The 24,704-nt window shown below is 39.0% G+C and overlaps 1 protein-coding gene across 5 annotated transcripts in view; it reads left to right on the plus strand.

The window, feature by feature from the left end:
- Window positions 1–24,704, plus strand: part of KCNQ5 (potassium voltage-gated channel subfamily Q member 5) — a 359,579-nt gene that overhangs the window by 278,330 nt on the left and 56,545 nt on the right. For all 5 annotated transcript variants that reach the window (XM_032216260.1, XM_032216262.1, XM_032216264.1 and 2 more), the window contains exons 4-6: window positions 6,970–7,145; window positions 8,120–8,245; window positions 24,095–24,205. In XM_032216260.1, coding sequence (XP_032072151.1) covers window positions 6,970–7,145; window positions 8,120–8,245; window positions 24,095–24,205 — 413 coding nt within the window. The remainder of the gene's footprint in view (window positions 1–6,969; window positions 7,146–8,119; window positions 8,246–24,094; window positions 24,206–24,704) is intronic.

Consider the following 24,704-nt stretch of genomic DNA (forward strand, 5'->3'; position numbering starts at 1 on the left):
TTATATTTAGTTTAATATTTACAAGGGTAAGAGGAGCAAAAGTATACAATTCCTCCAGTGGTGGGTTTCAAAAATTGTTCGAACTTACTCTGTGGGTGTGGCCTTCTTGGTGGGAGTGGCTTGCCGCCCATGTGACCAGATGGGAGTGGCTTGCCGCCCATGTGACCGGATATGAAGATGCCGACGACACTTGTCAGAACCACCTTAAATTACCTCACACACAGCACTGGCATGCATAAGAATATGGTCTAATCGTGTTTTTTAAAAGGCATCTTTGATTTGCGTTAAAACAACTTCAACACACGAAATGTTCTGATTGCACCACAAATGCAGTAGTCATCCTTACCTTTCACAGAGGCACTGAGTTTTATAAATATGAGCATGATAGTGTCGAATAATCATTTCCAAGGACCAGTGGTGGGTTTCAAAGATTTTTGGAACCTCTTCTGTAGGTGTGGCCTGCTTTCCGGGTCCACTGGTGGAACTTCTTCTAACCGGTTCGGTAGACTTGACGAACCGGTTCTACCGAATAGGTGCGAACTGATAGGAACCCACTTCTGAATTCCTCTGAAGATACATCAAATATGTACAGATAGCCCTCGACTTACAACACTTCATTCAGTGACCATTCAAAGTAACAGCAGCAATGAAAAAAGGGACATTTTTCACAGTAATAACCTTTTGCAACATCTCCATGATCATGGGATCAAAATTCAGACCCTTAGCAGCTGGTTATTTATGACTGTTGCTGTGTCCCAGGGTCATTGCAACCTTCTGACAAGCAAAGTCAATGGGGAAGCCAGATTCACTTAACAACCGAGTCACTAACTTATCAACCTCAGTGATCCCCTTAGCAACTGAGGTAGACAAAGTTGTAAAATGGGTCAACTTAACAAATGTCTCACGTAACAATAGAAATTTTGAGCTCAAAATTTTACAATACAATACAATACAATAGCAGAGTTGGAAGGGACCTTGGAGGTCTTCTAGTCCAACCCCCTGCCTAGGCAGGAAACCCTATACCTTTTCAAACAAATGGCTATCCAACATCTTCTTAAAGACTTCCAGTGTTGGGGCATTCACAACTTCTGGAGGCAAGTTGTTCCACTGATTAATTGATTAATTGTTCTAACTGTCAGGAAATTTGTCCTCAGTTCTAAGTTGCTTCTCTCCTTGATTAGTTTCCACCCATTGCTTCTTGTTCTACCTTCAGATGCCTTAGAGAATAATTTGACTCCCTCTTCTTTGTGGCAACCCCTGAGATATTGGAACATTGCTATCATGTCTCCCCTAGTCCTTCTTTCTCTTAAACTAAACATACCCAGTTCTTGCAACTGTTCTTCATATGTTTTAGCCTTCAGTCCCCTAATCAACTTTGTTGCTCTTCTCTGCACTCTTTCTAGAGTCTCCACATCTTTTCTACATCATGGTGACCAAAACTGAATGCAGTATTCCAAGTATAGCCTTACCAAGGCATTATAAAGTGGTATTAACACATTCTAAAGTGGTATTAACACAAAATGTATTAACATTTTGTGGTTGTAGGTTGAGGACTACCCATATATTTAGCTGTTGTGTTTGCTTTTTCCTTCGCTGTATTATATCTGCACCTCCTAGTAAGAGTTGAGAGCTAACTGTGTTGACTATTAAAAGTCTTTGGCCACCAAAAGCATGAATTTGTACCACCCTGGTCAACTGTTATATAATATGGGAACGCATTTCACTTTTTGGTCGTTCTGAATTAAATCATTTCTCTGTCCAAACTAAGAGTGCTATAGTTGCTTCATGGAGATTGTTGAGTAGATCGTTCATGGTAGAGATCAGAAGAAAAATCAAATCAGCATGTAAGATGAGATAGAGGAACTACATCACAATATTCTAGTGAAGAATTTTACTTTGGTGCCTAATTGTGATGTCACTGCTGAGGTTCAACATCTTGTCCTTAATGAGGAAAAATAAATAAATCAACTGAACACATGCATAATTATTGGAGTAATTGTTCTTAGACCACCTATAAAGTGCAATTCATAGAATAGGTAATTGTACCTCTTCTTAAATATTGTTTGTTTTCAAGGACCCATCTTTTTACCCATGCCACATATCTGCAAAAAGCGGTATGTTGTATGTCTGGTCATGGCCACTGTTTTTTGATATCACTGATCTCTCTTGTGGCCACCCTGGGATGCAGTCTTTGGAAACAGCAGTAGACCTGTTTTTAAATAAGGTTTTAGTATTCCTTTGAAACAAAGCTAGACATGTGATTTAAAAAAACCAAGGTTGTTGCATCAAAGGTTGATTTAAATGCAAAAAGAGATCCAGGTGCTGCTAGCTGTGTGCCGCACCACTGTCATCTCCATAGGGATTTCTAAAATATTCCTTCCAACATTCCCTCGCTTCAGTTTTATCACAAATCATTTCCATTACTGTTTTTTTTTTATAAAAAAAATCCATTGGCTGTATTGGACAACCCTTGTTTAATCCTCTTTATCCACTTCCAAAACAGTTTTTTTTTTAGAAAAATCACTGCATTTTCTCTACCTTTTAAAATGTACAAATAGCAATTCATTTTACTTTGTGGTGTTAACAAGAAATACCTTTTCTTATTTCTACTTTCTGTTCATTCTGTTGGGAGAGGCATCTATCTTCTGGGGGGTTTATTTTCATGTAGGACATATATTTTTTTATTTCTTATTTCTTAGATTTTTTCCCCCTATGTTAACGTCTCAGATCTACCCATTATCCTATCTTAAAATTGTGCATCCCCCACATTCATAATCTCTCATCTCTCTTGCATGCTTCACTAATTTGTTGATTCTTTCATTATAAACAACCCATTATGCTTTCAGATTGAGATTCTTTCCTATGCCAGGAGTACGTAAGCCTCCATTTCTAATTAAAATGATGCCAAAATGATGAAGCATTCATTGCTTCACCATGACGCACAGGCCAACCTTTCATATTTGCATGTTTGCAAATGTTGTGGCCCAACAGCGGCCGACTGAGCTGTTGGTGGAATCTGACAGCGATGAACACTATGGGACTGCCCTGGAGGCTGAGGAAGACTCTGGGGGGTGTTCGGAGTCAGAACAGGGATTAGAGAGGCCTGTTGGCCACCAGGTGGCGTCTGAGTCAGGGAGCAGTGAGGAAGAATAGAGGGAGGCTATCTCTGACGTACGTATGCGTAGGGCTGCGAGGAGGAGGGAGCAGCTTTGGAAAAAGGGTCACAGAAGGAAATAGGAACAGGTGGCTACTGATTGGCCCCTCCCGGAGAACTTATAGGTGGGGCGCCAGGAGGGGAATTTTGCAGGAAACAACAATTTACTGATCCAGCCCTAGAGAAAGATTGGGAGAATTTCGTGAGTTCAAGCCTTGTTTCAAAGAGATAGCTTTCTGGGCTCCCATTCAAGGGGTTGCTTATCTCCCTCCTTAGTCGTGGCAGACAGCCAAGTCTGTGTCCATATATATTGTAGAGGCTTGGGACAGAACAGCAACACTGCTTGAAAGAATGTAAGAGCTTGTATCACAATAGCCTCAGGCACATTTTCTCATTTGGTCCTCCTCACCCACCTTTCGGTGATTATGTTTTGTACTTGAGTGCTTATTCTTAAATGACATACTCAAAATAAGTAGACCTTTTTGCAGAGTGTCATTCAGCCCGATAGCATTTATTCCTGAATCTCTAAGTATCCTAATTACTTTTAATATACCTGCTCTTCTCACCTGTCACATAGCAGGATATTTTTTTCTCTAGAATTACATTTATTCAGAATGTTACAATTTTTTCCCAAGACTCATCTCTGGTTCTTCCATTATCACTATTCACAGAAATTCACATATAATTATCACCAGCCAATGGATTTCTATTTCTATATGCACTCACAGCACCCTGAAGGATACCAATTTATTTTCTCTTGACATATACTTTAGGTTTTTCATTCATAATTAAATCACTCATTTCATTCTATTGCAAGTATTCATTAACTCCCTTCCACAAGATCAGACTACATTCAAATTTATTATTATTCTCCTGATTTCCCATGTAGCATATCTATATAATTTATTTCATTCCATTCCATTTTATTTCATTAATTTTCATCATTTATCCTCTTACATTTCTAACTCAAAGTCATCCATATGCCCTGGGTGTCCAAATGACACCAAGGACATTGCCCTCTGCCACCAATCAGAGTTAATCAAGGCTTTCATATAATGCTTTTTAGGAAGATAAAGTACTTATTACTTACTTACTTTTGCATGTACAGAATAATTTTTAGTCTAAGACAAGTTGTATTGAATCCTACATTCATAAGAGCCGAGGTGGCGCAGTGGTTAGGGTGCAGTACTGCAAGCCACTTTAGCTCACTGTGATCTGCAGGTCAGCGGTTCAAATCTCACCAGCTCAAGGTCGACTCAGCCTCCCATCCTTCTGAGGTTGATGAAATGAGGACCCGGACTGTGGGGGCAAGTTGTTGACTCAATTTGCTAAAAAAAATTGTAAACCGCTTAGAGAGGGCTGAAAGCCCTATGAAGCAGTATATAAGTCAAATAAATAAATAAAGTATATAATGTTCATATATACATACACACTGTGTGTGTGTTGAAAACACCATTGAAAATACTGAGTTATTTGTTTAATCTTTATTTTATTTATTTATTACATTTTTATAATAAGGTGACTGGGTAGCTTTATTCATTCATACTTTTTTCTATTGATTTTTAATCAACAAAAGGAATCCCAAAGAGGAGTAGCTTAAACTAATCTTTATTCAAAATAAGTTCAAAATATGACTAGATAAATTCTTGACAAGAAAGGAGGAGAAATTAAGTAATTCCGTTCATGGGGTTGTCATATTGAAAACCTATTTAATGTGAAGAAAGTCTTAGTACTGTAGTCAATTTATTTTGATTGAGACAGACATAAGGAAAACTAACATTAAATTGTTCTCTTTCACACTGTTAGAATGCTCAGGATGTATTAGATACCCAAAGTAGGAAATTCAAGTAAATTATCCAATTTTCTGAATCCTTTCTATCTTAGAACAGTATTATAGCAGCAAAAGTAGAAATCAATTTTCACCTATTATGGTAGTACCTGCATCATTCAGAATTATTGTGACGTCTGATGTACTTTTGAAGGTACTCCAGTTCCTTTTATCTTAAAAGACAAAGCTGTTGAAACAGGACGAAATACAGGAAGAACTGAAATCTCTATTTCCCAAATTGTTAATTAACAAGATTCCCACATACAGAATGCTCTGAATAATTTGGCATTGTATTACAACCTCTGAAAGAAATCAGACAATAACATTCAGATAATTTCCTTAAGATATACCAGTTAAGTAACTTAAGTTGCCTGTAAGCAAAGTCAGTTTAAGAGAAAAATGCTGCACTATATACAAAATAACTGAGGAAAAATATTATCAGAATATGAGAATCTGAATCAGTGGTGGGTTTCAAAAATTGTTCGAACCTACTCTGTGGGTGTGGCCTCCTTTGTGGGAGTGGCTTGCCATCCATGTGACCGGATGGGAGTGGCTTGCCGCCCATGTGACCGGATATGAAGATGCCGACGACACTTGTCAGAACCACCTTAAATTACCTCACACACAGCACTAGCATGCATAAGAATATGATGTAAACTTGTTTTTTAAAAGGCATCTTTGGTTTGCGTTAAAACAACTTCAACACACGCAATGTTCTGATTGCACCACAAACGCAGTAGTCATCCTTACCTTTCACAGAGGCACTGAGTTTTATCAATATGAGCATGATAGTGTAGAATAATCATATCCAAGGACCAGTGGTGGGTTTCAAAAATTTTTGGAACCTCTTCTGTAGGTGTGGCCTGCTTTCCGGGTCCACTGGTGGAACCTCTTCTAACCGGTTCGGTAGATTTGACGAACCGGTTCTACCGAATAGATGTGAATTGGTAGGAACCCACCTCAGATCTGAATACTGCCTTAATATATCTTATCAGACATCAAATCGTGTTTATAAACCGTTATGTTGCTTCCTTAATAATATAAATTGCATGCATATAAATTTAATAGTCAAGTACACAATACTGATATAATTACTTCAATTGTCCCTTAGTTTCTTTGTCACTTATCCCAAACATATATCAATATATCACCATCACTTGAGCAGATTGGAAGTGGGTTTTTAAAGGATGTTTTCAACTTTGCCACTGGATATTTTGCATGGCTCCATCCCACAGTATATTTATGAATAAGCTTGAACAAATCATACGTATGATAACCACCTACAAGCACTCACGTGATTATGATTGTTTTGTAATTTTTGCCATCTGGATCATACCAAGTATCCATCACACCAGCAAATTAACTTGGAGTAAAGCTATCAGTAATCACGTATGGATTATTGCTACTAAATAAACATAATAATTAAAGATAAATTATTTAACTCATTTGATGTGCAAAAAGAAATTAATTGCAACTTTAATATAAATTACCTCAGAAAGTCCAGGGATTTAAAGAGTGTTTTTTCTTCAAAGGATATTCTTGTGTATTTGATTATAATATCTATGAGTATCTTTCTTATTCAGAGATTCCTTCTCAAGGATTACTCTTTGCTATTATCATCTGACAATTCCTAAATGCTGCTAAGCGGTTTGGCTAATCTAGATAATTTCTCCCAGGTTGGTTTTTAAATAGTACACCAAATTAAATTGAGCCTTAAGAATAATGTGATAGAGTTTCTATGTAAAGTTGGGTAATCACCAGGTAGTCAACTTAATTGAGAAATGCTAGAATTTATCAGCATCAGCAGTCAACATTTTCTCTAAGAGATGAGTACTATTAATACTATTAACCAATAAATTCAGTTTCTAATAACTAATTAATATTTAACATTAAACAACAATAATCCAATTCATCAGATGCTGGCATGTAATTGACTATACAATGTTCCTATCTGCATTAATATATTTTGTGATGTATTTTTTTTCAGACATCATTGTTCTCATCGCTTCAATAGCAGTTGTTTCTGCAAAAACTCAGGGTAATATTTTTGCAACATCAGCACTCAGAAGTCTTCGTTTCCTACAGATTCTTCGTATGGTACGCATGGATCGAAGAGGAGGAACTTGGAAATTGTTAGGCTCAGTGGTTTACGCACATAGTAAGGTAGGGGCCCATCCATATATTTCATTTTTGTGAATGTATTGAATATATGCTGCAAAAAAAGAGAATTCCAAATTTAAATGAATGATCCAAATAACTTGCAAATGTCAGCATTCCAAGTATCTTGTAGAATTAAATCAGAGTCCAAGGCTAAATGAACCTTAAAGTTCCAATTTAATAAAGCAGACATCTTAGCACATCTGTGTAATCCCAATTCTGGAAATTACATCAGAATTCCACCCAGTTAAAAGTTCATGATCTTGTCCCCACACCCACAAATCCATCACATGGTCCAATCTTCTTCTTCCATGCTGGCATCTCCACCCAGCTACTTCCGGTCAGGTGTAAAAGTGCGGAGACAAAAGATAACCTTGGTCTTCTAGAAAAGAATGACAACAACACATTCCACAATCCTACTCCTTTCTATTCCCTCCTCCCATCAACTATACTACTGAAAAAGCATAATGAAATAAGACAGTGTGGCAGGCCAAAATTCTAAAAGGAATATAATTGCAGGCCTGACAGCAATATTTTGATGTGTATTGACCTTTCATGAGTGTGTGCATGTGTTATCCATCTATCACTCTCTCCATCCACCCCTTCTAACTTCAGAAGTCAAAGAACCATAAAACAAATTATTCTTATTGAAAAACTTGTGTGGTCTTGTGTGTGTTTGAAATCTATACATTATAATAGAAATTCTCTTTTGTCATAGAAATAAGTTCTGCGGATTGAACAAAAAAATTAAAAAGCCCACTAGAACTATCCAACTTCTGGCATAAATGAAGTAGTTTGAATTCTGAAGCCCTGAAACAGCATGAATAATTATATTTGTAATTTAAGGGATAATTTGTATACTCAAGGAACTTTTCACATTTAGCTAAAATGAACTCTATTAATCTTATATTCCAACAAATACACAAATTCAGATAAATTATCAGAAATGTTTATATTTTAATTCTTATTTTATCTTACAGGAATTAATCACAGCTTGGTACATTGGATTTTTAGTACTTATTTTTTCATCCTTCCTTGTCTATCTGGTTGAAAAAGATGCAAATGCTCAGTTTTCTACATATGCAGATGCTCTGTGGTGGGGCACAGTAAGTACAAAATCAATCAATCTTTGTAATATAAACTAACTTTCCCCAGTCTGGTGCCCTTTGGATTGAGACTGCAACTTGATAAATTTCCAAAAAATGTCCATGGTTGGCTGGGAATGCTAGGAGGTTGCTGTCTTAACATAACTGGAGCATAGCAGATTGACGAAAGCAGGTTTACGCTTTGCTGTATTTAATATTCTTTTGAATTTTTTATAATGAATGGACCTATTATTTTGTATCTTGGTAAAGGAGGCATTGATAGGTTGAGGGGAAGTAGTTGGGGGCTATATACTAGCTGTGATTTCAGCCAAATCTAAACTAAAAACTAAATGTGGTTGAGACCTTGCTTGTTTTCTCTCTCTCTCTCTCTCTCTCTCTCTCTCTCTCTCTCTCTCCCTCTCCCTCTCTCTCTCTCATCATCGACGTATCCTTCAGTACTTCCTCCTCTGCGATTCATGCTCAAACTAAAGTGCTCATATCCTTTCACCTAAAAATAGACATATACAAAAATATATTCTCTACATTGTTAGAGAATTTCATGCATATCCATTTTTCTCTCTTTTCTACTTGTTCATACACATATGAACAAGTATGCCTCCCATACTTTAATTCCACCTATAGCTTCTCATTCAAACTATCCTGTCTTTCTTGCCCAGACACATAGCCTCTATCTTCTTAACCAAATGTTTACAGTGTTATTGGGTTCTTTTTTTCCCATTAGTGAAATGTTTCTTTTTTATAGAATCAGGATATATATGTATATGTATATGTATATGTATATGTATATGTATATGTATATGTATATGTATATGTATATGTATATTTATATGTATATGTATATGTATATGTATATGTATATGTATATGTATATGTATATGTATATGTATATGTATATGTATATGTATGCATGCAGGTTTGTGTGTATTTGGGTCTTTTCCCGTGCGCGCAAACACGAGCCGAAGACACCAGCCTAAAGATGACGAGTGGGACCTCGTCGAAACGTCGCCAAGATACTCTCAATCTTACACGGGAAAAGACCCGAATACACCAAAACCTGCATACCTGCACCCGTGAAAATCTACAAAAACAAATATATATAAATAAATAATGGAAAAAGAAAAGCAAGCAAAAAACAACTGGTTTAAAATGAGGGGGCATTCAGCTAGAGGTACCTCAGCAAACACTACCGTGTTCCAAGGACACAGAACTGAAATCACCCAGTTGTGGATAGTGATTGTCCTGAATATAATTCTTTCAATTGTTATATATTATGACTGAAATCGACATAGGTAATTGTGCAGCTTAGGTTTCATAAATATATGTAGTCTTTGCTTAATCACAGTAATCGAGACCAGAAACTCTGTTGCTAAATGACATGGTCTTGCAGGGAAATATCACATTATTCTGCTGACTTACAACAGCAGTTACAGTTGTCATTGTTAAGCAAATTCCATAGGATCTCTAAGTGCAACATCATATGGTGGCCACTTGTGACATCCAGCTGGCTTCCCCATTGACCTTGCAGGTTGGAAGCTGGCAGGAAAGGTTGCAAATGACTGTGGGACACTCTGACCATCATTACTGCGAGAGGCTTGCCAGTTGTCCAAATCAAAAGCATATGACTGCAGAGATGTTTTGACAGCCATAACTGTGAGGATCGGTCATAAGTCTCCTTGTTCAGTACCATCATAAATTTGAACGGTTGCTGAAAAAGTGATTGTTAAGTGACTTCATGTGTAAAGCCCTCTTTCCCTTAGGCCAGTAATGGCTAAACTTTTCCAGACCGAGTGTCCAAAGCATGGACCCAAACCAGTGGTGGGTTTCAAAAATTGTTCGAACCTACTCTGTGGGTGTGGCCTCCTTTGTGGGAGTGGCTTGCCATCCATGTGACCGGATGGGAGTGGCTTGCTGCCCATGTGACCGGATATGAAGATGCCGACGACCCTTGTCAGGACCACCTTAAATTACCTCACACACAGCACTGGCATGCATAAGAATATGATGTAAACTTGTTTTTTAAAAGGCATCTTTGGTTTGCGTTAAAACAACTTCAACACACGCAATGTTCTGATTGCACCACAAACGCAGTAGTCATCCTTACCTTTCACAGAGGCACTGAGTTTCATAAATATGAGCATGATAGTGTAGAATAACCATATCCAAGGACCAGTGGTGGGTTTCAAAAATTTTTGGAACCTCTTCTGTAGGTGTGGCCTGCTTTCCGGGTCCACTGGTGGAACCTCTTCTAACTGGTTCAGTAGATTTGACGAACCGGTTCTACCGAATAGGTGCGAACTGGTAGGAACCCACCTCTGACACAAACCCCCAAAATGCAATGCACCCCTGCACAAGTGCACATGCGGGCCCCCACATGCCTCCACCCCCCATGCGCATGGGCACCCCCCCTCATGCACAGCAGAGACCCAAAAACTAGGCACGCACACATGCACAACTCACGTTCTACCAGGCGCTGCATTCTACCTCTGGCGCCCGTGCCATAGGTTCATCATCACGGCTTTAGGCATTATAAAAACAGACAAATAGTAGCTCTGGAAAAAGATTTTGAAAGTTTTATGTAGAAAAATAAGAATGTTAAGCCATTAGAGTTAACTCTCAAACCAGGATGATAAAGACTAGATTCTGAGCCATTATTTTTATCATAGCAAGAGTGTGAATTTTCAGCTATCGTGACATTTGACTCTGAAGTCCTGGAACACTCAAAATTCTTGTGTTGAAGCGCAGTCTTTCAGACACTAACCCTAACTATAGTAGCTTGGCATGTTAGATCAGACTAAAATGAAGTTCTGTAGGTTTTGATACAACACTTTATATGACCCAGGCTTACTTTAGCATATTTTGTGAAACAAGTCATTAGGTTAAGACATGATCATTATCCGTAATTTGTTTGGGTATAGCACTTTTTTTTCCCTAAATCCGGCTTAAATTTTAACATGTTGAATATTCCCAATTAATCAGTCCACAATAAGATTTAAGGAGAAACACACACAAACACACACATACACAGTGGTGGGTTTCAAAATTTTTTAGAACCTCTTCTGTAGGTGTGTCCTGCTTTGTGGAAGTGGCTTGCCGACCATGTGACTGGGTAGGAGTGGCTTGCCAACCATGTGACTGAGTAGGTGTGGCCAACTTGTAAAATGTGGTGAAACTCACTTAACAACCCTCTTACTTAGCAACCAAAATGTTGGCTCAGAAACTCTGGCATTGAAGTGTGCAAGTCTTAAAGCTGTCAAGATACAAGACCCTTGCACCCCTAACCCTTTAGAAAAAAAAACCCAGTGGTGTTCAAACTTGACAGCTTTAAGACTTGTGGACTTCAACTCCCAGAATTCCTCCTCTCGCTCTTCATCTTGATGATGTTCGGACGGGTGGGGGGAGGGAGCTGGAACCGGTTCTAAATGGTACTGTAGATTTGTGGAACCTCATCTATAGAAGAGCTTAGAACTGGCAGGAACCCACCCTTGCACACACACACACACCACTCACCTACCTGTATTCTTGCTTAGGAACATTTACCTTAATTTGACATACGTACTTTACCATGCTTTGATCCATCCTGCTGCCCTCAAAAAAGACTTGGTCTAACATTTTTCCTTTCGTGTGTGTGTGTGTGTGAGAGCCTCATACTATAACTATATATGAAGTCAATCAATAGGAGAACAGAATCTCAACTACAAGGTGGTACCAGCCATAACCGAACACTGTCAGCTAATCAAAGTATCAGTCTTGGCCTATTCACCTTTGTACAACTTCCTCCCTTAAAGATTGATCTTTAATCAAAATAATTTGCCCTGAGGATTGGATTTTAATTTAACAAATAGCCAATACTTATTAGGAGCCTGAGGATGGCTTTAACATTTTATTCCGTCATTTTGCTTTACTCTTATTCAGTTAATGCTCTGTTTTTCGGTTCCAGTGAGGATTTAATATGATTTTCAGAGAAAAAAAATAAGCATAAAAAAAACAAAGCAATACAAAATACTAAACACATATGCTAAAATTAATACTAAATCCAGTTAACAATTTACAAAACGAAATAAAGAGATGTGACTTTACAAATTTCAAAACGCTTGAGAGAATGGGGACCAAGCACAACTCCTAAAGGGAAGTGTTCCATATCCTGGGAGAATAGAGTCCTTTTCCTTCATGCTAGAAATGGATTTTAAGGGTCAGATTGGTTTATAAAGGGAAAGGTAGTTTCTTAGATAGCCTGACCATTTAAGAGCCGTGATTATTATTATTATACAATTGTATCACAGCGGCCAGTTGTTTCGCCAGATTTGGCATTGGTTACTAGTCGGGCCCCACCCAGGGGCCTAGGACGTCGTATTATTATTATTATTATTATTGTTGTTGTTGTTGTTGTTGTTGTTGTTGTTGTTGTACAATTGTATCACAGCGGCCAGTTGTTTCGCCGGATTTGGCATTGGTTACTAGTCGGGCCCCACCCAGGGGCCTAGGACGCCGTAACGTATTTTCGTAATATGCGTGCAGATCCAAGCAGTGCGGCTTTTTGCATTTGACTGATGGTGATTTTGTCAATTTTTAACTGTTTTAAATGTAATTCCAGTGCTTTTGGAATAGCACCCAGTGTGCCAATTACCACTGGAATTACCACTGCTGGTTTGTGCCATAGTCGTTGAATTTCGATTTTTAAGTCCTGGTATCTTGCGATTTTTTCATGTTCCTTCTCGGCGACCCTGCTATCACCTGGTATTGCGATGTCTATGATTGTGACCTTATTTTTCTCAACCAGTGTGATGTCTGGTGTATTATGCGCCAGTATTTTGTCGGTTTGTATACGGAAATCCCACAAGATCTTGACCATCTGATTTTCGGTGACTTTTTCAGGCTGATGTTCCCACCAGTTTGTTGCTGTTTTAATATAATAATTTTTGCACAAATTCCAATGGATCATTTGTGCTACTGAATTGTGCCGCAATTTATAATCAGTCTGCGCGATTTTTTTACAGCAGCTGAGTATGTGATCAACAGTTTCATCAGCTTCTTTGCAAAGTCTGCATTTGGCATCATCAGAGGATTTTTCGATTTTGGCCTTAATGGCATTTGTGCGGATAGCTTGTTCTTGCGCAGCCAGGATTAGTGACTCTGTTTCTTTCTTTAATGTACCTGTTTTTAACCATAACCAAGTTTGTTCACTGTCCACTTTATCTTTTATTTTTTCCAGAAATTGACCATGCAGTGCTTTGTTCTGCCAACTCTCCATTCTTGATTTTATCACATCTTTTCTGTATTCTTGTTTTGTCTGTTGGGCCTTCAGTAGATTTTTGTTCTTTACTTCGATTAATAGATGTTCTTGAGTGTCTTTTAAATAATCAGCCAGTGCATGCTTTTCTTCTTCAACTGTTTGCTTCACTTGTAATAATCCTCTGCCACCTGATTTTCGGGGCAGATATAGTCTATCAGTATCACCACGTGGATGTAAACTGTAGTGCATTGTCATTAGTTTCCTGGTTTTTCGGTCCAAAAGGTCCAAATCAGCTTGTGTCCAGTTAACTATGCCAGCTGTGTATCTTATAACTGGTATTGCCCAGGTATTTATGGCCTTGATTGTATTTCCACCATTCAATTTAGATTTCAAAATTTTCCTAACTCTGTTGGTGTACTCTCGCCTGACAATAGTTTTTACTTCTCCATGCTTGATGTTATCCAACTGCAGAATGCCTAAGTATTTGTAGGCTTCATTTTCTTTGCATTTAATTAGTTGGCCATTGGGCATTTCAATTCCCTCAGATGCAGTGATTTTGCCCCTTTTTATGGATACAGTGGCGCATTTTTCCATGCCAAACTGCATTGAAATATCGGTGCTGAATACTCGGACTGTATTTGTCAATGATTGGATTTCTATTTCTGACTTTCCATAGAGTTTCAAATCATCCATATATAGTAAATGCGAAATTTTTTCAGCTTTTTTGGCTGTTTGGTAGCCTAATTTCATTTTTTTTAAGATTACTGATAGTGGGATCATTGCGATGATGAAGAGAAGAGGTGAAAGTGAATCACCCTGGAAAATTCCTCGCTTGATATTAACCATTCCGTAGCTCTCATTCCCTACTGCCAACTCAGTTCTCCATTGTTTCATTGCCTTTTCAGTAAAGGATGTAATATTTTTGCTAATGCCAGTTGTTTCTAAGCATTTTATGATCCAACTATGTGGCAGTGAGTCAAATGCCTTTTTGTAATCAATCCAGACCATATTCAAGTTCGTTTTTCTGTTCTTACAATTTTCTAATATCATTTTATCAATTAGAAGCTGATCTTTTGTGCCCCTGCTCCTTCTTTTGTTGCCTTTTTGCTCTACTGGCAAGATGTTGTTTGTTTCCAAATAATCCATCATGTTATCTGCAATAATGCCTGTGAGTAATTTGAAGGTTGTTGGTAAGCATGTTATTGGTCTATAGTTTTCAGGTGTTGTTCCTTTAGTTGGATCTTTCTGAATCAAGTATGTTTTTCCAGTTGTCAACCATTCATCAATTTGGCCCTTTTGTAAAATTTCATTCAGTTGCCTGGCCAATATTGCATGTAAACTGGTCAGATATTTGAGCCAGAAACCATGTAATTGGTCCTTTCCAGGTGATGTCCAATTCTTTACCTTTTTAACTCGATTTTTGATCATCTCAGTTGTTATTTCTAATACTTGCATTTGTTTGTTGCCAATGCTTTTCTCAAAGTCATGTATCCACTTTGCTTCCTTGTTGTAGTCCTTTGCATTTTCCCACAATTCTTTCCAGAATTCAACTGTGGCCTGCTTTTCTGGTTTTTCACTTTTGGTGTCACCATTCACATTAAGACTTTGATAAAAACGCCGTTGGTCTGATCGAAATTGCTGATTTTGTTTATATTGGATGATTCGTGCCTCATATCTTTCAATTTTTCTAGCTGTTGCTGTTATCTGCTGTTTTACAATCTCTACAGCTTCATTGATGTTTCTTGTATCCAATCTATATCTTCTGATTAGCCGATCTATGATTTTGTTGTTTTTAAGCCGTTGCTCATGCATGTTCTTTAAGTTACTAGCATCTGCCCTTAATTTTTTGATTTTTTGTTCTAGACGGATTTTCCACTTTGGCTTTGATGCTTTTTCTGCTGTGTGACTAGGTACTTTAATTTTAATGCCTAGTTCATTAGTGACTATTACAGCTGCGCTGTACATTAACTGGTTTGTTTCCAAGATGGATCCCGGTTCAATTGTTGAAAACACTGTATTAACCATTTTCATGATAGGGGCCAAAATTTTCTTAGGCACAGTTTTTAGTGATGGTAAACGTTGCCTTTCCTCATTAAGCAGAAAATGCTCCATGATCTTATCCTTCAATTCTTTTTGTTTTTGAGTTAGTTCATCAGTTGGTTCAGTGATAACTGGTTCTAGTGGTGGTGATGTTATTTCCTCCCTGAGAGCTTCTTCTGGGAGTTCTACTATAGTGTCTTTAGTTGTGTCTTGAATATCAGTTATTTCCGCTTGTGATATTGTTTTTTGGGTTTTGCAATTTGCCTGAATTTCCTCATGTTCAACTTCACTAAACACTTTATTCCGTATAATAAATCGCCTTTGATCTGCTAGTCGTTGTTCACTAACATTTGAATCTGGATATTGTTGTTTCCATAATTCATACATTCGCTTTAAATATCCTCTTTTTTCTGGCTCTGAGTTGTAGTAACAGGCCATTATGGCACGGTTTTCATCTGCACTATATTTTTGTCGTTTTGTTGGCTGGTCCACTTGTAGCCCACTTGTCGACGGATGTCCAGGGACCCCAACATCCGCCGCGGCCCTTGTTAACCCGCGCGACGACCGATGCGGTATGGAATTCTTATTCGTTTTTTTCACCATATTGTATGGGTTGGCGGGGGGTTTTTTACGGGACCAGATGCCAACCTGTTCCCAACCTTCCTCCTTTCTCATCCGGGCTTGGGACCGGCAACGGCGGAGTTATTATTATTATTATTATTATTATTATTATTATTATTATTATTTAGACTTATATACCGCTTCATAGGGCTTTCAGCCCTCTCTAAGTGGTTTACATTTTTTTTTAGCAAATTGAGTCAGCAACTTGCCCCCACAGTCTGGGTCCTCATTTCACCCACCTCAGAAGGATGGAAGGCTGAGTCGACCTTGAGCCGGTGAGATTTGAACCGCTGAACTGCAGATCACAGTCAGCTAAAGTGGCCTGAAGTACTGCACCCTAACCACTGCGCCACCTCGGCTCATTATGGTGAACCTATGGCACACGTGCTAAAGGTGGCACACAGCGGCCTCTCTGATGGCACGCAGCCGTTGCCCCAGTTCAGCTCTGCCACGCATGCATGGAGGCGCATGCACAGGGGAGCACATGCACGGGGGGGGAGACACCCATTGCATTTTGGGCACTCGGTCTGGAAAAGGTTAGTCCTCACTGATTTAGGGTTTTAAAGGTACTTGGCAAATGAGCTGATATATAAATTAAAGGAATAACTAGGTCAGATTTAGTAAAGAGTTTGTTTTTTAATTCATTTGGAATGTGTTTTCTTTTAATTTGGAATGCTTATTAAAAGATGCATCCCAACAGATGGGCACATCCCTCGAGGATGTGGCATTGCCAAATGACTGCATCATTTGTTAAGAGTGCTTCTTATTTCAGATAACACACTTGTATAATAATATCCTACTTAATAATTCGCTACCAATGCCTTGAATGTGTCCCACCTACACTTTACACCCTGTGGTGATGCATTCCTAAAGGTGACTATGTTGCCTTTCTGAACCATTAAGGGATGGTAGCTCTCCATGCTGGAATGTCCTATTTTATAATTGAACTGATAAGAGCTAGATTATAGATTTCACTAACTATAACGGCCACTTTATAATCTTTAAAATTATACTTATAATATCACATTTTATTCATTTTTGAGGTTTGATTAGTGTAATTACATAATGATAAAGCAGTCCTGATGTTGATTTTATCCATTCAGTCGTGTCTGACTCTTGGTGATTCCGTAGGTCTCTCTACATCTTCCAATCTTACTTCTTTGAGTTTTTCTATGCTCTGATTTGTAACATCTTCCATAACGTCTTTTCAAATGGTAGACATTTTTTAAAAAATTAATTTCTGACTCTATTGTTTACAAACATCCTTCAGGGCATCCAATGTTAAAGAATTCTGCTAATTCTGCAGTTATAAGACAGATTTAAGTTTTCTTCTCTTCAATTGTAATTTTTAATCCCTCCATGTTTTTCCTGTGGCATCCAACCTTTAAAGTCCTATTTTATCATTTATTTTTAAGAATTCAAAAGAACAGCATCTTCCCACAGAAAGGATTCTTATAATTGATTTCAAAATCTTATTTCTTCAAATCTATCTGGACCATTTGTAATTTGCCAAAATCACATGCTAATCGCTCTTTTGCTGTTTATTAAAAAAAAACAACTCCATCTTGTATTTAAAATGATTAAGAAATGATGCCCATATAAGCTGCATTACGCCTGTGAGCTTGTTTGAAACTCTTCGACTCCCATCCACTCAATTCACAAGTAAACTACAAAAACCTCCATTTCTTTGGCCTACTCACAAGAAGCTGTTATTTCGCAATCTTTGTTCTTCCCCAGCAGCATGAAGCTGAGTCCTTGTCCTGATAAACTCCTTTTATTTAATTAACAGTGAATTCCACTCTAGTAAAGTCTTTCCCCTCCCACAGTCTTTCAAGATAGTTCACAATTACTGATCCTTATCCGACTTGGAGAGTGGCCAGGCCGATATCTTTTAGACACCACAATACTTGGCAAGAATGCAGGAATGAATTAATTGTCTCCTACAAACACCCCTCCTCTTTCGCTCCTCTTTTATTCCCTATGGTAAGGGCCATTCACCATCCACCTGTGGCCTATGGTAGGGGCCATTCACCATCCACCTGTGGCCTATGGTAGGGGCCATTCACCATCCACCTGTGGCCTTACTCCTAAGTCGACCCTTGTTCTTTAGCTGTTCCCTTCATCTGGCAACTCTGTGCATGCCCACACTGGGCACAGGCTCCAGCTGTTCATCTGCTTCACTGATGTCTGACTCCAAAGGCTGCTGATAACTGTCAGATGGCCCTAGCCCCATCTCTGTCTCCGACACAGAGCACTCATCAGAGCCTTCCCCAGACTCCAGGACTGGCCCATGTTCCTCCCCAACCTCATCACTATCGGAATCTACTGTCAGCTGCTCTGGCCACTGGTGGGCCACAACAATCTTTCTTTTTGTCAGAGACTTCCCCAGCCAAAATTTATCTTCTGGCCACCAATCTCCACTCTGACTCCCACTTTTTCAGGGTCATCTAGTTCTCCATGAATCCTCACTGAAAATCCTGGATTGTTTAAACATAATAAAGTGACTCCTCTGAACATCAAGCCAAGAGGTAGCAGCTATGGAATTGGCTTGATTTTTTAGCCATCATAGTTCATCACCCAAAGCTTTTATTTAGGCTGATGTGGTATGAAAGTCAGACCTTATGTTCTATGCTTGTCCACAGCTACTAAAAATGATAGCATCCAAATTTGTCATCAGTCCAGATTTATATTCATGGTAACGCATTGGATGAAATATACTTGTATCCTGGGAAGAAATTAAGACTGTTTTAAAATCTAGATCAAGAAATAATATTTATTGTTTACTGTATATTTCTCCTTCAGTGTGTATGTTGCTATTTGGAGAAATATGAGTGAACTCTAGCTTCCTGCCTCCACAAAATACCGTATTTTTCAGAGTATAAGACGCACCAAGATTTTGAAGAGACAAATTAAAAAAAAAAGTTTTTGCACTCTGCAGACCTCCCAAAAATGACCCGTTTTTTGCAAAAGCAGGCCTGGTTTTTTTTTTTCCAAAAAAGGGCATGAATAACCTTTAGGAGGCTTGTAGAGTGCTCTTGGGAGGGGGGTGAGCAAAAAATGCTCCATTTTTGCAAAAACGGGCCCATTTTTGTCAAAAAAAGGGGGCATGCGGAACCTTCAGGAGGTTTATAGAGTGCTCCTGGGGGCTGGGGGAGGGGGAATTGAGCAAAAAAATTGCCCGTTTTTTGCTCATTTCTGGCCTCCCAGCCCCTAAAAGCACTCTGAAAGCCTCCTAAAGGCTATGCACGGCCATTTTGATGAAGGGGCAGGGTTTCAGGAGGCAAAATATGCTGTATTCAGTGTATAAGATTTACCCAGATTTTCAGCCTCTTTTTTGAGGGAAAAGGGTGCATCTTATACTCTGAAAAATACAGTAACTTTGAATCCAGATTTGGAATTTGAAAGCTAAATTGTTTTTGAGTACATTGAGTACATCACAGTGTAAAAGAAAAATTATGTTCAGCTCTGTTGCTTAAGAACTCCTTAAGTATTGGAAACATGGTTGAAATGGAGCAAGAGATCTCCGATACATTTAATGCTGCAATATTTTTTGTTAGAGCTTCAGAACCTGTTGACTGTGAAAAAGAACAGAGTGGATTTTGTTCTTCAAAAAAAGCGTGTTGCATATTCTTCCTTTTATAATCGTTTGGTTCTCAGTTATACAAAAATCTACAATGCCTCTGAAAGGAAGGACTCTGCTGTTGAGACTTTAATCCTTATTATCATTAAAAGTAGGTGGCACCTTTTCATAAGCCTCTATTTTTCATCAAATAAATCTCTCTACTCTCTGGTGCCTGGCAGTGATCATATGAATGCCAGATCATTCAGGTTCATTCCTGATCAAACAAGCTAATGTAGCTTTACTGAAAAAATAACTCTGCAGAATGATTAGCCCTAAAAGAAAATAAGGCTTTTGATAGTCCTTTATTAATACCTTTATTAATGGCTCTGCATTCATTTTAGAAATGTGATTTATCTTTATTAAACTAATTACAGATAAATTCCTAGCACCTTTAGAAACAACATTTCAGACAAGAGATTGGGCCTTTTTTAACCCCACAAATGGCAGTATGAATGCATTTTTGCATATGGAACAGTTATTCCGATGCTCAAAATCCACAACTGCCTAGATTCTGATGTTTGGATCAGACATGGAAGGAACAAGCCTTGACATCTGTAATGGTATTTATTGAGCAGAGGTGGTATTCAGCAGGTTCTGACCACTTCTGGAGAACCAGTAGCAGAAATTTTGAGTAGTTCGGAGAATGGGTAAATACCACTTCTGACTGGCCCTGCCCCCATCTATTCTCTGCCTTGCAAGCTAATCGGGAGGGAATGCGGATTTTGCAGTATCCTTCCCCTGCCACACCCACCAAGCCACGCCCACCAAGCCATGCCATGCCCACCAAGCCATGCCCATGGAACCAGTAGTAAAAAAAAATTGACTCCCACCACTGTTATTGAAACTGTGGTATGAAAGTCCATTTTAGCCCAGAAAGTTTGCAAATGCTACATTTACCACAGTGAAAAAGTTATGTGTCATTGCAGTATTATTTCTTTCCAATGAAATGTTCTTTACAGATCTCGTTGTAAGATGTTCCTGCAGTGTATACTACCCAACATAAATTTACAGATCTGTCTTGCTATGCTTGTGTTGGAAGAAATGTCCTTCTGAGTTCAGTTCCAAGTGGGGAAAAAGACACTGGAAACATGATGGCTGCTTGGAAAGATGGTTTTAATGGTGGACAAGACCACATGGTTTGAGGGCCTGGGGGGAAAGGGTCACGTGCCTTGAAGATCTTGGAGAAAAAAAAGGGGAGAGATGCTGAGAGAGCCAGAATTTTATACCCTCTCTTGGGCCCTGCCTTGGAACTTCCTGTTCCTGTATAAGAAATGTATTCCGATTGGTGGTCGGACTCCCAGGGGGCGGGTGTCTTAGCTAACGTTGTAGGCTGTCTGTCTTTTGAGTCCCAAGATGGGTTGAGCTGTTGCTGGGTGATGATGTAATGAAAAGGCTTTGGGATTCCTATTATGGCTCTGACTGAAGGAGGTAGATCTTTGTTATGTAGAATAAACTGGCTCAGGCCTTAATGGTCCATTGACAAAGTATAAGTATAATCTTTATTGTCATTGTAGTTAAATACAATGAAATTGAAAGGTGAGGATGCTGAGTTTCTGCATCTCTTTTAGGGGGAATATTCTGTCCTTTTAATATTTCCTAAAATATTTCATTTTTCTAGGAGAACAGTGGGTGCTAATTTCCTACACTTGTAAGTGATACTGATAAAATTTTATCAAGTAAGGTCTCAAAGTCCTCCTTAAGGATTAAAGTAATCACAACTTCATGGCTTTGTCCAAGTTAAATTAAAAGCAAGAGTGGTCATCAATACCTGGTGTCATATAACTATAGCTGGTGCATGTTATTCATGTTCTTAGAAAAAGCTTAGATTTTAGAAAAAAGTCCTAATTGAGAACCAAAATGTTATCTTACTGTGGTTTAAGATTGTAATGAAATTACAGGTAGCCCTTGATTTATAACAGTTCATTTAGTGATCGTTTAAGTTACAACCTGTTCTGACCCCCTCCTCCATCCAGTAACGAATACCGAGACAAGCTTAAATGAGAATGTCCTTTAATCACAAGTTCAGACTCTCGGTGGCTGAAAGCCAAGTAAACAAACAGATAAGAACCTTGGCAGCAAGGCCGACAAACTTTGGCAGCAATTCAGAAAAACTCTGGCAGTAATCCAGCCTGCCAAGTTTGTTTCTCTTTACGCCAAACGTTGACTTCTGCAAGAATGGCGTGGGCACAAGCAGTCTCTTTTATAGTCTGGGAGAGGAGCTTAATGACCATCAGCTGAGCGTAATTACCTCCTGTAATTACATAGTTGTTCTTGACGCCGAGTAGCCCTTCGACGGCGTGCATCCCGGAACAACTCACAGTTGGATTCTGGATCACTCTCTCTTGTCTCCTCCCCACTGATCCAAGGCTCAGGTGCCACCTTGTGGCCAACCAGTCTCTCTGCACCCTGCTCGGAGTCAGAACCCTGTCCAGGGTCCTCCACATCCTCCGGGGCTGACTCATAGGGCCTCTCGCTGTCGGAGTCTGGTGGCAGCTCCAACGACTCCTGCCGGGCCATAACACAACCCCCCTTAAAAAAAAGCGACATGACCATTTTCCACAGTTACAACCTTTGTAGCATCCCCATGATCATATGATCAAAATTCAGATGCTTAGCAATGGGTTCATACTTATGACCATTGCAGCGTCCTGGGGGGTGGTGGTCATGTGATCTTCTTTGCAACCTTCTGACAAGCAAAGTCAACAAGGAAGCCAGATTCACTCAACAACTGGGTTACTAATTTATCAACTTCAGTGATTCACTTAACAACTGAAAGAAAGGTCATAAAATGGGGCAAAACTCACTTATTGAATGGCTCACTTAACAACAGAAATTTTGGGCTCAATTGTGGTCATAAGTGGAGGATTACCTGTACTCGTTGATCTGCTGATTAATTGCTTGCTTGCTTATGTTTTTCATTCATTCAGAACACTTAACACTATGTGAATAAAGAATAAAGTTTACGGCATTTCTTGTTTATGTGTAATGGGGCCAGCTCTCTGGAAGAGTGTCTTGCTGGAGATTCAGCTAGCTCCAATTTTATCTGCCTTGCAGAAACAATTGAAAACTGATCTTTTCCATAGGAAGTTTCAATGTTGATGTCAGATCTAGTTTATGATTATATGCAGTAATGTTTTATTACTGCTGTTACTGTCTTTTTGTTAGCTTCTGAGAGTTTTTTTTAACATTGCAGCAGGACAAAACACATTAAATGCATAAAGAAAAAAATGTAAAGTAGTAAGAATTTCAACTGTAATTGAAGTTCTTCATCCTCATCATGTTGTCACCCTGAAAGCCTGAAAGAATTCAGTGTCTCTAACAAAAAGTTGGGCTCCCACTGAAAAGCTCAAGCAGAGAATGTTCAGCCCTTTGGAACGAACTCCCCACAGAGATTCGGACCCTCACCTCTCTCCTGGCCTTCCGAAAAGCCGTTAAAACCTGGCTGTGTCGGCAGGCCTGGGGTTGATGAGTTCCCTTCCCCTCTCGAATCGTGTGGCTGTTGGTTGTTTTTAATGCCCTGTATTTGTAGTTTTTGTGTTCCCCTTTCCCTCCTTGGGTTTGTGCGCCGCCCTGAGTCCCGCTGGGAATAGGGCGGCATATAAATAAAATGAAACTCAAACATTGTTTTGTGCAGACCGACCCATATGGGCCAAGGCATAAGATCACAAACAATAGCCAACAAACAGGCTACATCAACATCTCTGTGTGACCCGACAATTGCGCTATAGACATATGCGTGACGACAAAACTGTGACGACAAAACCGCGACGTCAAAATCTTGCCCACAAATTCGCGACGTCAAAATTGCGCCGACAAAACCGCAAACAAGCACAATAAAATCAAAAAATTTTTAGGGTTAGGGTTATAACATACATATGCGCGATTTTGTCGTCAATTAGTGATTTTGACATCGCGGTTTTGTCGGTGCGCATATGTCTATCGCGCATTTGTCGGTGAACCCATCTCTGTAAATGCTGTTTCCAAATCTTTTTGCTGAAATAATGGATGAGCGTGAGGCATTCTTATGTAGGAATATCTTGGCTGGATGGGAGCTGTGATCATCTCTGTGCCTAGTCATTTCCCCCCCCCCTTCAATACTGACAGCCCCTAGTCAAGCTTATATTCACCTTGACTGAAGAAAATGTATTTTGAAAATATTCAAAGCAGCTTGAGAAGCAGAGCTGATCATAGTGACTAAATGTCATTGAAACAAGGGTGAACACCCAGAGGGAAATCCTACTGTCACTATACACTTTGGAGTCCTGATGTTAAAATTCTTGATATCTGTACTTTCCGCATTTTTTTTTCACTTTGGTTTATATCCGTTTATTTTCAGATCACATTAACAACAATTGGTTATGGAGATAAAACACCTCTTACTTGGCTAGGAAGGCTGCTTTCTGCAGGGTTTGCACTGCTTGGCATTTCTTTCTTTGCGTTACCTGCTGTGAGTATTTTTACAACTGTGTTTTGAATTTATACTCCGTTCTGGATATGTGAGGAACAATGTTAGTTGCTTATATCAATGCATTTGTAAACCCGTGTTAACTTTTGCTATTGCATACAATCAGTGGTGGGTTTCAAAAATTGTTCGAACCTACTCTGTGGGTGTGGCCTCCTTTGTGGGAGTGGCTTGCTGCCCATGTGACCGGATGGGAGTGGCTTGCCGCCCATGTGACCGGATATGAAGATGCCAACGACACTTGTCAGAACCACCTTAAATTACCTCACACACAGCACTGGCATGCATAAGAATATGATGTAAACTTGTTTTTTAAAAGGCATCTTTGGTTTGCGTTAAAACAACTTCAACACACGCAATGTTCTGATTGCACCACAAACACAGTAGTCATCCTTAGCTTTCACAGAGGCACTGAGTTTTATAAATATGAGCATGATAGTGTAGAATAATCATATCCAAGGACCAGTGGTGGGTTTCAAAAATT

Source organism: Thamnophis elegans, chromosome 4 (genome assembly GCF_009769535.1).
Source record: "Thamnophis elegans isolate rThaEle1 chromosome 4, rThaEle1.pri, whole genome shotgun sequence".
Lineage (NCBI taxonomy): Eukaryota > Metazoa > Chordata > Lepidosauria > Squamata > Colubridae > Thamnophis > Thamnophis elegans.